The following is a 15,978-nucleotide window of genomic DNA, read 5'->3' on the forward strand; positions in this document are numbered from 1 at the left end:
GTAAACAAGTTTTTTTAAACAATTACTAATATTCGATTTTTTGTAAGCTATTTAATATTGGCACTAAAAAATTAACTGCTGTAAATTTTCTATGTAAATCAATTAGGTTATAAGCAATAATTTGCACAGTTCTTGGTAATGCATAAAAATATATATCAAAAAATTTCAATTGGTTTGCATCACGAAGAAAATAATCAAGATCCAGTCAATAGAATTAGATAGATATAGATTAGTCGCCTGAAAGTAATCGCTCCAAGCGACTAATATTACTCGCCTGAAAGTAGTCGACGATTGAAAAAATTAGTCAACTGAAAATAGTCGTTGGTTACTATCGACTTAGTCGATAGTTATTAGTCGATGGTGCCCATCACTATTTACGTTACATGTAAATTACATAAGTAACGTAATTTTAACATAAACAAAGTCATAAAATAAATTTATTTTATCTTAATCTAAATAAAGTATTATAACATAAAAAAATAAATATAAAAAGAATTATTTAAAGTGAAATTGTGGGTGGTTTTTTTTACCCTTGATTGGTTTTAAGTTGTTTTCTGTATCCTCATTAGAAAGAGAGCAGCTGTTCCAGATATTTCTCTCTTTCTCTCTCCCTCTCTCTTGTGTTTACTTCAGCCCTATCATAAAACCGCGATGTCTATTATATATAATATATGCTATGGAAATACTGTATACCAATTCCATTTCAGATGTGTGGACCTGAAATAAACCATTTTTGCCTATTAATTGAAGAAACAGCTAACAACAATTATTATTCAATACCGAACATACATTATATGTATACTACTGAATATCAGAGCATTACAACATAAGGGCTTGAGTTGGAACCGGATTATAGTTGTCCAATAAGATTGGTAAGTGCGGTGGACAACTATTTTAAATGACAATGTACGAAAATTGTTTTAAACCATTTCAGAAAATATGTCCTCGTATTTATTTAAAAAATTACAATTAAATGATTTATACCTGTATGTATAGTAAATTTTTAAATAATGTATTTTTTACTACTGTATAATCTTCTTTACTACTGTATATGATATGTACATATATTTTGTAATCGTTATATAAATACTTTTATTTAATTTTACGAAATGATTGTGTAAGGTAAATTTTCATACACTTTCAGAACACGCGGTCTTCTCTCCCCCAAATACATACAATAAAGATCAGTTTTACGAACGCGCTGTTCGTGTCATATGATCGTCATTAAACGGAGACACTTTCGTCAGTAGGCGTTGACTCCTTGAAAAATTTGATTCGGGAGTGCAGAATCCGAATATAATTACGAAAGTCTTGATTGTAAAGAAAGCAGGAAATACTAAAACTTCAAAATGGCACTAAGCGACGCGGATGTACAGAAACAGGTACAAAACCAATAAAATCGATTCGCTCGCAGAAATCCCATTGAGCATTGATTTTAAGCTATTTTTGCATTTTCTTCTATATATTGTTGCTTTACTGGAGCACTCGTTTTTACCATTTTCTTTTGTCAAAACTACTGTTTCTCATTTTTAATGAAGAACAATTAAGAATCTCAGTTTCTTTCTGAGAAGAACATTGAAGTATTTTTAATTCAACTTTACATTTAAACGTCTAGATTCCGGATTATATTAATAACATATTACGTTTTAAACGAAAAATGATTTATTAAATGTTTTTTAAGAATTAGGTATTTTTAACGTTGTTTTGTCTTAAAAGATAATATTCATATTTGCGACTTAAGAATTTTTAAATAGCTTATAATTAAGTATAATCATAATGTTTTTATAATATATCAACTGGTAATTATATTCAACGTAATTGTTCATAATTCAACTATTAATTTGCTGAAGAAAGTTTTAGTTGTAATTTTTTCTTATTAAAATTTTGTTTAATTAATAAAGATTAATTATGATTCTAATTTTTACAACCTACATTTCTTAGATCAAACATATGATGGCCTTCATTGAACAAGAGGCCAATGAAAAAGCAGAAGAGATCGATGCAAAAGCAGAAGAAGAATTCAATATTGAAAAAGGCCGTTTGGTTCAGCAACAGAGACTAAAGATCATGGAATACTATGAGAAGAAAGAAAAGCAAGTTGAGCTACAAAAGAAGATGTATGTATAACATAAACAATAGCTTTGAATACTTCAAAAATTTATACATATTTTGATGTCTACAATATGTCTTCCATTCTTAATGAAAATTTTCTTATGCAGTCAATCATCGAATATGCTAAACCAGGCTCGCCTAAAAGTCCTGAAAGTCAGAGAAGATCATGTACGAAATGTACTTGATGACGCTAGGAAGAAATTAGGAGAAATAACTAAAGATCCTGCCCATTATAGAGAAATTTTGAAGTTATTAATTATACAAGGCCTATATCATGTAAATATTTGCACAAATTTTCAGTTAATTACTTGTTATCTAACTTGGGATAGATATATGTATATAAATATTTTTGATTTTTAGCTGACAGAAAGTCATGTTACCGTTCGTGTGCGTCAAGTAGATATTTCGGTCGTAGAATCGCTTATTGATACTGTCCAAGATACTTACAAGCAGAAATCAGGAAAAGATGTAATAATTAAAATTGATCAAGATAATTTTCTCGCACCTGACAGTTGTGGTGGTGTTGATTTATATGCGGCGAGAGGTATTTTCTGAATAAACTTGTTTTATTTCTTTCTTACATTTACTCGTAACTTTCTAAAAACGTGATTGATCAAAATTAATATTTTTCAGGACGTATAAAAGTGAGCAATTCTCTGGAATCACGATTAGAATTAATAGCACAGCAACTGGTACCGGAAATACGCGGTGCTCTCTTTGGAAGCAACCCCAATCGCAAGTTCACCGATTAAACAAAATGCCTTCCTCATTTTCTCTTTTCTCTTCTTTTCATTCTGTTTTCCTTCCTAACAAAAACATTCCCTTCTTTAGAATGCTAAAATGACTACAGAATTCGTTGTGTAGAATGTAGAGTTTGTTGTTGACATTGTTGAAAAAAGAGAGAAAGTGAAATTGTAAATTATATAAAAATATTTGCGCGTGCGAGCGCGCGCAGGCACATATATATCTATATAAATATAATATACATATACCTATAAAGTATTTTAATGTGAACGAACTTGTAAATTTTTTAAGATATTCCTTTAAAAGAAATTTCCTTCGCGACAATTAACTTTATTTTTATAATTTAGAAACGTTACAATTGTTAACTGTTGTGGTGAGTATAATTGCTTGCAGAAATATTTAAACCTTGTAAAAATATATATAAACACCGAATTGTTATTTTATGTTTTATTTCTTTTAACAAATCTCTTCCATAATTTAAAAACTCAATTTTTATAAGCAACTATAAATTATTCAAAGAGCTTCAATTTTTTTTTGAAAAAGAAGAACAAAAATATTTATTCAAATATTTATTAGAAACAAAAATTAGGTTTAACATAGCAAATTGTATACAAATTTAACAGTACAATACATAAACTATTACACTATTGTTATTAAAATTATCTATCACGAGATACAGCATAAATATACGAGTACTGCATGTAACATTAAACGTCTCGTTTACTACACCCTCAAAAAACCGGTCACTCGTGTTTATTTAAAATATGTATAAGCATACAATTTCAGTCATTTGAAAAGTCAGGTTAATTGTTCCTTTTGTGATTATTTAAAAATTTTAATTTCGTTCATAATGATTAATTGCTTCTGGTAGATATTTCCCCCTTTCTCTTCTTAAAATGAGTTATATTTGAAGATAATTCTTGTATTTTTTACAGTAATTAACGAATATGCAAAAGATAGCGACATATATAAAAATTAAAGCAATTAGGAATTTTATATATTATAATCTTTACCAATTACGGTATGTTTCGTATTTTCATATGCACATGACAGTTTTTGAAAAATTGATAAATAAGGTATCAGCTTTTTAAAATAGATCGTAAATGTCTACACATCGTGTGTAACATTTTCAGTCATTTTTAAACTTCCATCGTTTTCTTTAGTATTCTTCCAGTGGTTTTCCATAGTGGAAGGCTTCTCTTGAGCTAGAGAATTTATTTCGTTTTCCTTCCGTTTTCTCAACTGTCCTATAACTTTAATATAATTGTAGGGAATAAAGCCAACATTTACATTGTCAGTGGCTTTACACCATCCTGGCAGGTGTTTTGGTTGCAGAGCTTGAGGTGCAAGATAAAGTTTCTGACCAGCTCCTACGCTTAATTCTTCGTTGTTCGAGGCATTAAAATCATACAGCACTGTTGCAACAAATACTGGTTGATCGTACTGATACCAATCCTTCGGATCCTTTCCTGAAATATGCACATAGTTGCTTAGTAAACTAACTTAATATTGTATACGTCAACTTAGCATTTTAATGGTTAAATAATAAGAAAAAATCATTTTCATTGTAATACCTTTTACTTGAGCGTTTCTTATGTTATCTGTGATTTTATGAATCATGTAAGGTACCACAAAAAATACACTAAACAGTAAAAATCCTGACCAAAAGGAAGAATTGTTAATATTTTCATTTCCAATTTTTGCTAAGGATTTTTCCCATAATTCTTCATTCGTGGTACGTTCATGCGGAAAACCTAATAGGAAGAGTTCAGAATACATAATGAACTAATATATTGAAACATTTTAAATTTATGTAATTAACTTCCACTGATCTTACCAGCTGTGCGCATGATTTTCCTATACAACCATTTTAAAAATCTAATCAGAGCAAAAGTACTGAACAACTGTCCTACAGTTGAACGCAATTTACCAACATTTTCTGCAACAGTTAAAATTGCCTTAAATGAATTTGTTAAAGTGAAATATGTTGATTCCAGGAGCATTGTCATAGAGGAAAATGTTTGTAGGACTGTTTCAATCAACTGAAATGTAGGCCTAGTACTTTCTTCAACGTACTGAAAAAACCTGCAAAAAAAATATTAAATATGAAAATGTATATAATGTTATTCTTATGTATGATAAATATATTTCTTATGTTATGAATATTTGAAAGTAGGTCTAATATTAGAAAAACATTTTTATAGTCCATAAATTTTGATGATGATCCAAGTGACAGACATAATTTAAATAATTGAATATATCTAGTATTTCAATCTCAACAAAAACTAAACATTGTTAACTACCTATTACATTACATTTAAAGTAACATGTAGAGAAAACACCGAAAAAATAATATTTTAACTTAATGTTAGTAATTTACATAAATATCTATATTCTAGAAATACTTTACCTATTTTCAACATCACCACTGTGCCCACCAAATGTACCATAATTATTATAAGTAGAATATGGAGCATAGCCGTAAGAACTATATCCTCCATAACCATTTAATCCTCTATATTGATTACCCAACCCATATCCGAATCCACCATACGAATTAGACCCAAATGGCCTATAATCATTGAATCCAGAATAACTTTGAACCGGTTGACGTGGTGGTATCGGAGGTGGAATTCCCGATTGTATATTTGTAGAAGGAAATGGAGCTGATGTACTTGGTGAACTAAAAATCATTTTATTATTATTAATGAACTGTAGATTTTATACGTTTATAATACATCTGAATATACAAAACTTAAATAAGAGACTTTAAAGATTTTTAATAAAATCTTTAGTCTATTTTCAACGTAATAGCTGCTGATGAAGAAAATCATCATCATAGTAGAATGTATCATTTTTTAACAAAAAATATCACCTTTGTCATTGTACATTCCCGTTATCATTCTAATCATATTAAATCATGTTTTGTTAATTAATTACAGGAAAAGGTAGTAGGTACCTGGTTATACTTTGAGGGACATTTCTTAATTGATTTACAGGAACGCTGTTCGATCTTTCAGGCGCCATGATTCACGGTAACTTCTATGTCGTTCCTTTAATCAAATCTCCTGTACAAAGTTCATAACCCCTCTACAGTAGCGGAAGAAGCTTCGTCCGCATTTCGTGCAAACTGTAAATACATACGCAACTTTTGACAACTGTGAACATCATTGTTCATTGTGAATGATTGTAAAATCGAAACAGGTTGGCAAACTTAAAGATATTTTCCCGTCTCACTAAACAAACAAATGAGATTCCATTTAACCGTCAAACAAAAGCATATACATAAATGAACTATAGTTGTTCACTTTTGCGGTTAGAGCAGGTGAGAATTTTTCTTTCCAGGAGACGTTACGTGACATTAAAAAAGACACCATTCCAATTGTTCACATAAGTAACAATTTGTTCCACTCACAGAATCTGAACAATTTTGGGAATTCTATAACGATATTTTAATTAGAATCATAAATAAATTTAAAACTATTTCCTTTCATACACATCGTCTGTCGCGTTTAAGGCTGCCATCCGGCCGGGGTTTCCCTGGATTTGTCCTCTTTTTTTTTTTTGGGGCGTCCGGGGGGTTTTCTGTAATGATCCAGGTTTTTCGATCAGTTAACTTTGCGTATTTTATAAGTTATTTTAAATCACAAATAAATTCCCACTTTATACAACTATATTTTATCTTTATTTCTTTATTGCGGTTATTGTCTATAATTTACAGAAACTTTTGCTTGGGATATCGTACTTAATATAAGAAATAGTTGGTAGTGCCGGTTTCAAGTGTAAATGTCCGGGGTTTTGATGCTGTCTATCCTAGATTAATAATTTTACGGATGGTAGCCCTACTAGGCCTACCTACCCTCCTAGATGCCAGAATCGTGGGTCGCTTTCCCCCACTCTTTTCTAAATATAGCTCACCGTCTCTCGAACGGCCTGCGCACATGGCACTGTGCCATGATGGCAGGGCTGGGATATACTTGTGTGTGTGTGCCAGCACGGTGGACGTAAAGTGGGGGTAGTCAGGACGTCAGCACACGAAATGATTTCTGCGCACGCGCTCTGGTTGTTGGGAGTCGCGTTGGTAACATAGATCTTACGGAAACACCCGAACGGGCCAGCCACACGGATAGAAGCAAAGTATGCTTGTGTGGCAGAAACTGTGGAATAAAGTGGGGGTAGCCAGGACGTCGTGGTGGTGGAACCAAGTTCCACGATTCTGGCATCACTGCAGCCCTAGTCGCGTTACCATGCAAATGATTCTTTCCACTGCTTTCCACATAAAGTTCTCATTCGGCTGCACACCATAAATTAATTTACTTATTACAAGTCAGTCACGCCGTTAATAACTGTTATATATACGTATATGCACATACATACATCATACACATATATTAGGTACATTTGATTTTACTGACTGAACTTAAGCTTTTTAGAACAAGCTGTTCGCCACGGTGGGATATCGGTATTAAGATTTTTCTATCTATTAAGTCTTAATATAATGCCGAATTTTTTTCAATTGGTCGAAGATAATATACTTTACGAGATTTTGGCATTAATATGGCTGCTCTTTTTGTGGAAGTTGTATTTGAACATTCGCCAGGTAAATTACTAACCAAAATTTACTCGTTTAATCGTTTTACAAATTTATAGCATTGTATATAATTGTTTCTGTTACATTATATATTTTCAGCGGGCTTTGATGAATCGTTTGGTAGAATTGCCCACCTCCGTTGAAGGTTTTATGACAAAAGATGTTTATGACAAGGCACGCAGTTACGATTTAGATAAACTAAACTTTAGCACGTTTAAGAATATTTACTCTGAACTTCTTGCTACGGTATATACTTTTAATTTACTATCACAGTGTGTACAATTTCCTATAAATAGTCTATGTAATTGTCTATGAAATATGCAGTTTACTTATAAGTAAAGTTTGTAATTTAAAAATTGCAATATGATATGAAACAGTTGAATTTACTTTGGAGTATTTTAAATATTCAAAAATTTACAGGGAGTTTTGTTAGCTTTATGTTATTCTCATTTCTGGCAATGGAGTATTTATTTAGGAAAATACTTTGGTCTTACTCATGAAAATGAGATTCTGTTGAGTGGTATCTATATACTCATTACAAATGTGATACACGATGTTGTTGGTTTACCATTAACAATTTATAACACATTCGTTATAGAAGAAAAACATGGGTTTAATAAAGAGGTAAAGTAATTTACTATAATTTATTTATAAATTGTTTATTATACATCTTTTCATGAAATGTATTATTTTCAGACACCATTGTTCTTTATTAAGGACCAACTTCTCAAGTTTTTAGTTGCACAAATTATTGTTTTACCCCTTGGTTTTGGTATTATATGGATTATAGAAAATGGAGGAGATTATTTCTTCCTTTACCTTTGGGTCTTCTTAGTTGTTGTTACTGTTTTCATGATGATTCTTTACCCAGAAGTGATTGCACCACTCTTTGATAAATACATACCACTACCGGATGGAGACTTAAAGACAAAGATCGAAGCACTAGCAGCTTCGGTTGATTTTCCACTCTACAAATTATTTATTGTTGAAGGATCAAAGAGATCTTCGCATAGCAATGCATACTTATACGGATTCCACAAACATAAGAGGATTGTACTATTTGATACTTTAGTGAAAGAATATTATAAACCTGCAGAAGGTGAGACAGAAGCAAAAGGATGTGAAACAGACGAAGTATTAGCAGTATTAGCACATGAACTAGGACATTGGAAATATAATCATACACTGAAAGGATTTATGTTTGGTCAGGTAAAGTTTGTAATTACATAATCTACTAATTTCCTTATTTTACTTTACTTTGTAATTTTATAGGTGAGCTTTTTGGCGAATGTCCTTCTATACGCAAAACTTCTTAATTATAAGCCAATGTATCTTGCCTTTGGCTTTACTGACGCGCAACCTACAATTATAGGACTTACCATTGTAACAATGTATATTTTAATACCAATCACAACAGTAAGTGCAACATTAATCCTTTTGCGCATATAAAATCGTTTCAGTTGTTTACTTTAACAAGAAGTTGTATTTTGAATATTCTCTTGTACAGTGCTATTTCTAATAATTTTTTTTTCAGTTAATGCAGTTTTTCTCAGTGGTAATAGGAAGAAGATTTGAATTTGAAGCAGACAGATTTGCAAAGATTTTGGGACACGGAGAAGAGTTAAAGAGAGCACTGATTAAATTACAGAAAGATAATCTTGGTTACCCTCTTTATGATAGATTATATTCCAGCTGGCACCATTCCCACCCTCCATTATTGGAAAGACTCGAAGCTATTGACAAAGACAAGTAACTGTAAAATTAATTTAAAAAATATGTTAATTATGTTGTAAGAATGAACAACATAATGGTATGATTAGTTTAAAACGTAATCATGATACTTACTTACTTTGGTTTATCAACAAAAGATTATGTTTCGAAGTATGTGAAACTACTACAGAAAGAAAGTTGAATCGGTAAATGTTAAATTAACTTGTAGAGGTTTTTCTTTATTTGAAGTGGAATCATGAAAGTGAAACCATAAAGTCAATTAGATAATGAATGAAAATTCTTTGGAATAATTACTTTAATACGATTAAATTTCTACGTACTCAATTGAAATAGATAATGATCACTAACAAACAGGTTTTAAGCCTTTCCGACCGTAGGATTCCATTTCCATATTATGAACCTGAACATTCACTATGGCATCGTATCATATAGTTTAGTTTCTTTCCGTTAGAGTGATACATTCTCGAAAATAATATTTAGTAACTGTTTAATGAATAATTTCTTTTAGCTTTCCTTTCTTTCTGACATCCAAGAAATAACTATATGCAAAGAATATTTCTTGTTTGAAAGAAATAATTCAGGTCGGGAAGGGTTAAATTTTACAATCTAGATGTCTTGTAGAATTTAGGTACTATTAGGTACGTATTTATAATAATGTGTAGAGACTTGCAGCATTTTTCGTAGGTATTAACAGTACAGAAATTATGTTAATCGTTACAACTTTAAAATAAGTTACGAATTTATTTCGTGATCTCTTGTAAACAAAGATTTTTTCCTTCCATCTTCTACTTTTATACTTCTTAATGATACTGTCTGTAATAAAATATTGTGTCTTACATGTGATGAAAAATTCGTTGTACATATTATCTATAAATTACCTATTCATAAAACCAAATGTATGGATTCAGTGTTAAATATACATATATCATTCAATAATTTTTATTATTTTATTTATAGTATTTAAAAATTTTCTAATTATTGTGTAAAGATAATTTTTACCAATACAATATTTAATTTCATTAAATTTAATATGTAGGATTTTTATTAAGTATTTAATTTTCTAATTCATTCGAAACATAAGGATTGTATAAAATGTTGTGTATATATTTTTCATATCGATGTAACCTTTTATAATAATAGAGTAATACATGTATACATAAATAATGACCAATATGTCAGTCATCTAAAATCTAAACCAACTTTTTGTCACTTTTTGCATTTAATTTTCTAAATGAAAATTACAAAAACTGTTCCATTGATAGAAAAGTAGAATTGTAATGTATGTGACATTTAACTTATTTTTATATGTTGTATAATTTAAAAAAAGTATTAGTTATTTTCACGAAGAAAAATATAAAATATATGTAGCTTTAATGTACATGAAAATACAAAGAAAAATTGCACTTTATATGATTTTCATATTGTAATATTCATATCTCAATTTTATTAAAATGCTCATGTTTACAATAAATACACAGAATTGAGAAAAAATCTCACAATAGATCCATTCGTCGTCCCGAGACGTAACATGCCTGAAACAAATAACAATACATATATTTAGCTTGAGTCACGTATTGTCAAATAATTTAGATAATTTGTTGCAAAACTCAACGAAAAATTCAAGTTGCAAGATGAAATGAAACTTAATAAGAAAAAGAGACTTTACCACCACATTCTGCTTATAAATTCTATTTTCTTTTACAATAACTCGAAATAAGTCATCGACATATTCGTTAACCATTATCAGTGGAAACGTTGGATCGGTTAAAGAGACATTTAAAGTAGTCAACTTGCGACTATTAATTTATTTTTTGTGTATTGAAATTCTTTTTCAAATAAAGAATTTCGTGAATATTGTCTTTCATTCTTAATTCATAACGGAACTCAAAAATTATTACCTATAAATTTACATAAACTGGTGATCATTTTTTAGGTTTTGTAATTGAAACTTGGTAGAAATTCTTTTTACTTATATAATCAATTTAAATACATCGAATCTATTTCATACAGTTATATCATTTTTAACACTAAACCTACCACGACCGGTCAAAATAGCCGGGTTTGGCGTACTAATTCCTACCTCTCTGAAGGGTTCGGTAGGTTTAGTATTAACTAGTTTAATAAGCAAATGAAATTTCCAATTTTAACCAACCTTGGATAAGGTTTCACTTTATCATGATCAAATTTCCGTTAACGCGAATGCGCGTGAAGAGGAAGTTAACATTGCGTTGTACCGTAATTTCTTGTATCGTTTGCTGCAACTTTGTACAAAGGGATATGTGAAACTTTCATTTTTCATTCATAGAACAGCAACAATTGCTTTCATTGGAAATTGTTGGTATCTAATCCACGTTAGATTGCTAACTTTAATACGTCAGTAATAGTGAAGGTGGTAGCTGGCAGTCATAAAAAATATCAGCGATCCATTTAGCTACAGGCAGTGACATTTTCACTTTTTTAATTGTATCTCAAGTATATAGGATTTGTAAAATACTTGAGATGTTCGAATATTAAATACAGATACGCGTGATAATTCTAGATTAACATACATATATAACGGGTGGGCTATATAAAATATTGTAGAATATTCTCTTTAAAATGATCAGAGGTAGTGAGAAATTCTTGTTTTACGCTCATTAGGTACTTCATACATGGATGTCCAATAAATTATGGTACAACCGAGAAGGAAGTATTTCTATGTGCAAAAACAAAACTGAAATATACAGTGAAATACTTTTTATACATGCTTTCATTATTAATCTTTCATAATAATTACAATTACAAACCGAGGATTAGAATCTAGTAAGAGTAATGGAAAATAATACTATAGTACCGTGAACGTTTAGGCAGGTGTAAGTGGGCGAATGATACGACGCGTTAGCCGCGGTTATATTCGACGGCATGCGTGCGTAATGAATTTTCAAATTCGAGTTTCTCGTGTACACTGAACTCTAATATGAAAAAAATTTTATTCTACATTTTATTATTTGTTTTTGCATGTAAACCACAGCTTATTGGCTGTACCAAGATTTACTGTGTATCCTATATAATAAGTATAATATATATTCAAATCATTAATTTTCCTCATATTTTCATACAATACATTTAGACGATTTTTTTTTGTGACTAGCATAGTTAAGGAAATTTAGTAAATAATGTTTATTCTAAAAGCATCACATTGGGTAAATGATATCAAGACCAACATAATGTGAATTAAAATCCACTTTATTAAGTTCCGAAATGATGTACATTGACTCGCAAATAGGTATCAATTCTTTAACTATGTAATTTCGAACATCTGACTATCATTAAAGTTAATCGTTAGTGTATAAACAGAATAAGTTTATTGTTATTTTATACTGTTCATATCTCACCAACTATGCAAGCCACGGATAATATTTTGTGGGTCAAGATTATTAACACTTTCCTAACGAGGTGTCCGAAATGCATACACGTTTCTCTGTTTAAGATCATATTTTGCGTAGTTAAAGAAACAGGAACGAAAAGAACCGGAATAACATCGAGATAAAAAGTTCGTTCTGTTACATTATCAGATGTTCGAAATGATCTGAATGAAAAAATTAACTATGGAAAATATACGTACACCATTTTAATTGTTTAATTCTAACAGCGGTTTTTAATTCACATGTTGGTCCTTTTTGCCACCTTACAGCTCATCCACTCTACATTATTTCGTTAACTATGCAAAATATGAAAAAGAAAGATATATTTGGAACAACTGTTACTTATTTTTAAACAAATCAATCGAAACATAAAAACTGTTATGCACTATTTAATTTTAAAACATGATAAATTTACTACGGACCCGTTCCCCCCTTTGAGGGTAATATAATAATGTCACCTCTAAAATAGACTTAAAACATATATGTAAGAAAAGAAAAAAAGAGTTCTATATCTATACCCAGCAGTTTCTGAAATATCTGTAACGCTTTACATGAGGACACCCTATATATATCAGAATCCTAAATCCACGGATATTGACCACCATACGAATCCTTCGCGCATGTGCGTATCAATTTTTCTTTTCGACCGATCAAATCGACGTCAATAACAGGTTACGAAATATATACGCATTACATAATTCGAGAAACAAAAAAATAAAAAAAAAATGAAAAAGTACGTTATGTAACGCACAAATAATACAGGAGAATTCGATGATTTCTAAATAGACGCTATTTACAATCTATATGATCTATAGATTGATTATACGATCCTCGTTACCCTTCCAATTTGTTGATGTTCTGTTATTGCTCGTCATTTGCATATAAATAAGTAAATAGATATTCACATAAACAATCATGTTGTCTTTCCACTTCTTTGCTCGTCAAGCTACTCTCCCTTAAAAACGAAAACAAAAATAATGGAACTTTATTTTTTCTTAAACTCTGCTCCGGAGTGGTGCACGGGCTGTTTATACTATATAGATATATTCTTTTTTGTCAGTTACGTTTCTCTTTCGTTTCATCTTCGGGGAAAGTTAATTAGTATCTGGTAAAAAAATATTATTGCATTCTGGACGAACTTGCGTTCACATGATTCCATTGCCGTTACGATTTCTACGTTGAGTCTCGTAATCGTTTGAGAATCACAATTCTATAATAAATCGCAATTACAATTACCGTTGAATTAACCACCTAAATTCGAATTTAAAAAGAAGAAAAAGAAAAAACGAGTCGAACAGAAATTCGATAAATTAGACTGTCTACTCTAAGGATCGATTAAATATATAATTAATGTTACTAATAGAATTAAAAATGTTTCGCGCCCATCGGCTCGACGATGAATTTTCACTCGTTAAATACTATTAATCTGCAATCGAATCCAATCGTCAATTATTGCACACTAATTACAAATTGAATGTACACAATAAATTTTTATATAGAAATTCGTAGTATTACAGTCCTGCCATATTGATTCTACAAAGTGCACCAATATATATTGCTAATGATCGAAAACTTTCAATCGATCAATAAGAAATTCAATTACTTATAAAAAAAAAAAAAAATAACAACAAGGTCTAAGTGAACAAAATTTTTTCGATTGTTTCTCCGATTCGCCTGGATACAATCAATTGCAAAATGCGAATTGGAAATTCGAATTAATATACAACGCTGCCCTCGGATGACTTGTCTCGCTCGGACAAATTGTTTGTGTGTAACAACACAACATCAACAAACAACAATAACAACGCGTCAAGTGCATTCCTGGTTATCGTTTGCTGTTGCAGCAGTTCGTCCAGAAAGAAATATAGCATTCAGTATATAAATATAATGAGTTATAAACACAACAGTACCTTGCACTTGTCACTCAGTTTGAGCGCAAGCGACCTGGTGGCTGGTGTTCCATCGTCGTGTGGCGACAGAGAGAGAGACTCACGCATGTGAACACACGAGTACGAGTACTGAACAAGTATCCAAAGCTGCTCTGAAAAGATTTCATTCCATTCCGAATATCGTTTACAAAACGCGTATCACGGTTTTTTTTTCTCTCTTGGTGTTTTAACATATTTTCTCTATTCCTTTAATTCCGAAGTCTCTGACCCGCACACATTTACCCACCTTTAAACGTTGGTGGGCGTGTTGCTCGATATTCGGTGGAAAAAATTTTCAGATAAAAATTGCATAGTCAAAAGTATATCCGTTGTAGGACAACGTGTGTTTAAAAACGAAATTAAAATTAAGCTAGAAACACACAGAAAGTTCCATAGTTGACTCTATTTGCACTGTTTTCACCCATGAAATGAAGAAACCGAAGATTATGTGTTAATACTTAAAATTAAAGTACAAATTGCAGTGACTTCTTTGAAGAATTATTCGATTCTGTTTTGTAATTTGGCGTTTATGGAATTACACGAATTACTCAGTGAAAAGTAACACCCGGTGAGAGAATTAATTATGTATAAAGTGAAAATAATATTTCTATATCTAAAATATAGCGGAGAACAACTTTTGAATATTGTTTGGCTCGTTACATATTTCCATTTGAGCTACGCAACTTTTCTCTGGAACCTTTTTCCAATAGTCAGTTTGAGAAAATTCATTTTTCATACAAACACAAAAAGTAGGTAAAACCAAAAAGAAATCGAAAAAATGTATACGTGATCCGAACAAGTATTAGCGAATAATTCAACTTTCTAAGTTTCCTAATGAAGACTCCCAGACAGAAGAATTTTAGAAACAATTTTAACATATCCCGTATACTTGGGGTATATTAATTATTCGGTCCGAAGTATCCAATGGCTGAAGTTTCTCTTAAAAGTAAAAAGAAAAAAAGAAAAAAAGAAAAAAGAACGAAAGACAATTCCGGGAGCCAAGCGGAATGAGAGGCTATAATTCTGCTTACGAAGAAAGATGTTATATAGAAAATATTTATTTTTCGTTCGTTTGATTGAGCCACGCCGAACATCGGCGCTATATATACTATCGCTCTCTATTTCATTTTCTCTCGCACTCTCTCTCTTTCTCTCTCCCTCTCTTTCACTCATTCTTTATAGTTTACAGTTTCTCTCATACATATATATATATATTTATATATATAATCTCTCTCTCTATCTATTTAAATATTTGCGGTGGTAGAATCTTGCTTATCCGAATCAGCGTTTAGATATTTTAATGTCTGACGTTTTCTGTTGATCGAACGTTCAAATCTGTATAAATGTGATTTTATTCTAGATACCGTTTAAGTCACACTCTCTAAAGTGTAATTAGTAATTCCCATGAATCATGTTAAATGAGATACAATTAAAAATTCGATTTGAATTAACTTTCATAAATGATAAA

General features: G+C 30.8%; 3 protein-coding genes across 3 annotated transcripts; 2 read left to right on the forward strand and 1 right to left on the reverse strand.

Annotated features, from left to right (window-relative positions):
* The first annotated feature begins 1,229 nt into the window (after nucleotides 1-1,229).
* Nucleotides 1,230-3,113, forward strand: LOC107194773 (V-type proton ATPase subunit E). The gene is made up of 5 exons (XM_015584466.1): nucleotides 1,230-1,382; nucleotides 1,942-2,117; nucleotides 2,220-2,388; nucleotides 2,473-2,656; nucleotides 2,746-3,113. Exons 1-5 carry the CDS (start codon nucleotides 1,350-1,352, stop codon nucleotides 2,862-2,864), a joined length of 681 nt encoding a protein of 226 aa, XP_015439952.1. The 5' UTR covers nucleotides 1,230-1,349; the 3' UTR covers nucleotides 2,865-3,113.
* Nucleotides 3,114-3,963: 850 nt separating this feature from the next.
* Nucleotides 3,964-5,976, reverse strand: LOC107194526 (peroxisomal membrane protein PEX13-like). The gene is made up of 5 exons (XM_015584167.1): nucleotides 5,816-5,976; nucleotides 5,267-5,539; nucleotides 4,694-4,941; nucleotides 4,431-4,610; nucleotides 3,964-4,325 (listed from the first exon to the last, which is right to left on the reverse strand). The coding sequence occupies exons 1-5, from the start codon at nucleotides 5,881-5,883 to the stop codon at nucleotides 3,964-3,966; spliced, it is 1,131 nt and encodes a 376-aa protein (XP_015439653.1). The 5' UTR covers nucleotides 5,884-5,976.
* Nucleotides 5,977-7,100: 1,124 nt separating this feature from the next.
* On the forward strand, nucleotides 7,101-9,200 carry LOC107194527 (CAAX prenyl protease 1 homolog). Its single transcript, XM_015584169.1, has 6 exons — nucleotides 7,101-7,456; nucleotides 7,547-7,693; nucleotides 7,868-8,071; nucleotides 8,144-8,656; nucleotides 8,720-8,863; nucleotides 8,982-9,200. The coding sequence occupies exons 1-6, from the start codon at nucleotides 7,355-7,357 to the stop codon at nucleotides 9,198-9,200; spliced, it is 1,329 nt and encodes a 442-aa protein (XP_015439655.1). The 5' UTR covers nucleotides 7,101-7,354.
* Nucleotides 9,201-15,978: the final 6,778 nt, after the last annotated feature.

Source organism: Dufourea novaeangliae, unplaced genomic scaffold, assembly GCF_001272555.1.
Source record: "Dufourea novaeangliae isolate 0120121106 unplaced genomic scaffold, ASM127255v1 scaffold8, whole genome shotgun sequence".
Classification (NCBI taxonomy): domain Eukaryota; kingdom Metazoa; phylum Arthropoda; class Insecta; order Hymenoptera; family Halictidae; genus Dufourea; species Dufourea novaeangliae.

What these genes read in the sequence shown, in the direction of transcription:
- LOC107194773 (XM_015584466.1), top strand. Translation starts at nt 1,350, where the DNA reads ATGGCACTAAGCGACGCGGATGTACAGAAACAG. An exon ending in GTTGAGCTACAAAAGAAGAT is followed by an intron (nt 2,118 to 2,219) that starts GTATGTATAACA and finishes TTTCTTATGCAG; the next exon opens with TCAATCATCGAATATGCTAA. An exon ending in TGATTTATATGCGGCGAGAG is followed by an intron (nt 2,657 to 2,745) that starts GTATTTTCTGAA and finishes AATATTTTTCAG; the next exon opens with GACGTATAAAAGTGAGCAAT.
- LOC107194527 (XM_015584169.1), top strand. Translation starts at nt 7,355, where the DNA reads ATGCCGAATTTTTTTCAATTGGTCGAAGATAATATACTTTACGAGATT. An exon ending in TGTATTTGAACATTCGCCAG is followed by an intron (nt 7,457 to 7,546) that starts GTAAATTACTAA and finishes ATATATTTTCAG; the next exon opens with CGGGCTTTGATGAATCGTTT. An exon ending in AACATGGGTTTAATAAAGAG is followed by an intron (nt 8,072 to 8,143) that starts GTAAAGTAATTT and finishes TATTATTTTCAG; the next exon opens with ACACCATTGTTCTTTATTAA.
- LOC107194526 (XM_015584167.1), bottom strand. Translation starts at nt 5,883, where the DNA reads ATGGCGCCTGAAAGATCGAACAGCGTTCCTGTAAATCAATTAAGAAAT. An exon ending in AGTGGTGATGTTGAAAATAG is followed by an intron (nt 4,942 to 5,266) that starts GTAAAGTATTTC and finishes TTTTTTTTGCAG; the next exon opens with GTTTTTTCAGTACGTTGAAG. An exon ending in AAGAAACGCTCAAGTAAAAG is followed by an intron (nt 4,326 to 4,430) that starts GTATTACAATGA and finishes TGCATATTTCAG; the next exon opens with GAAAGGATCCGAAGGATTGG.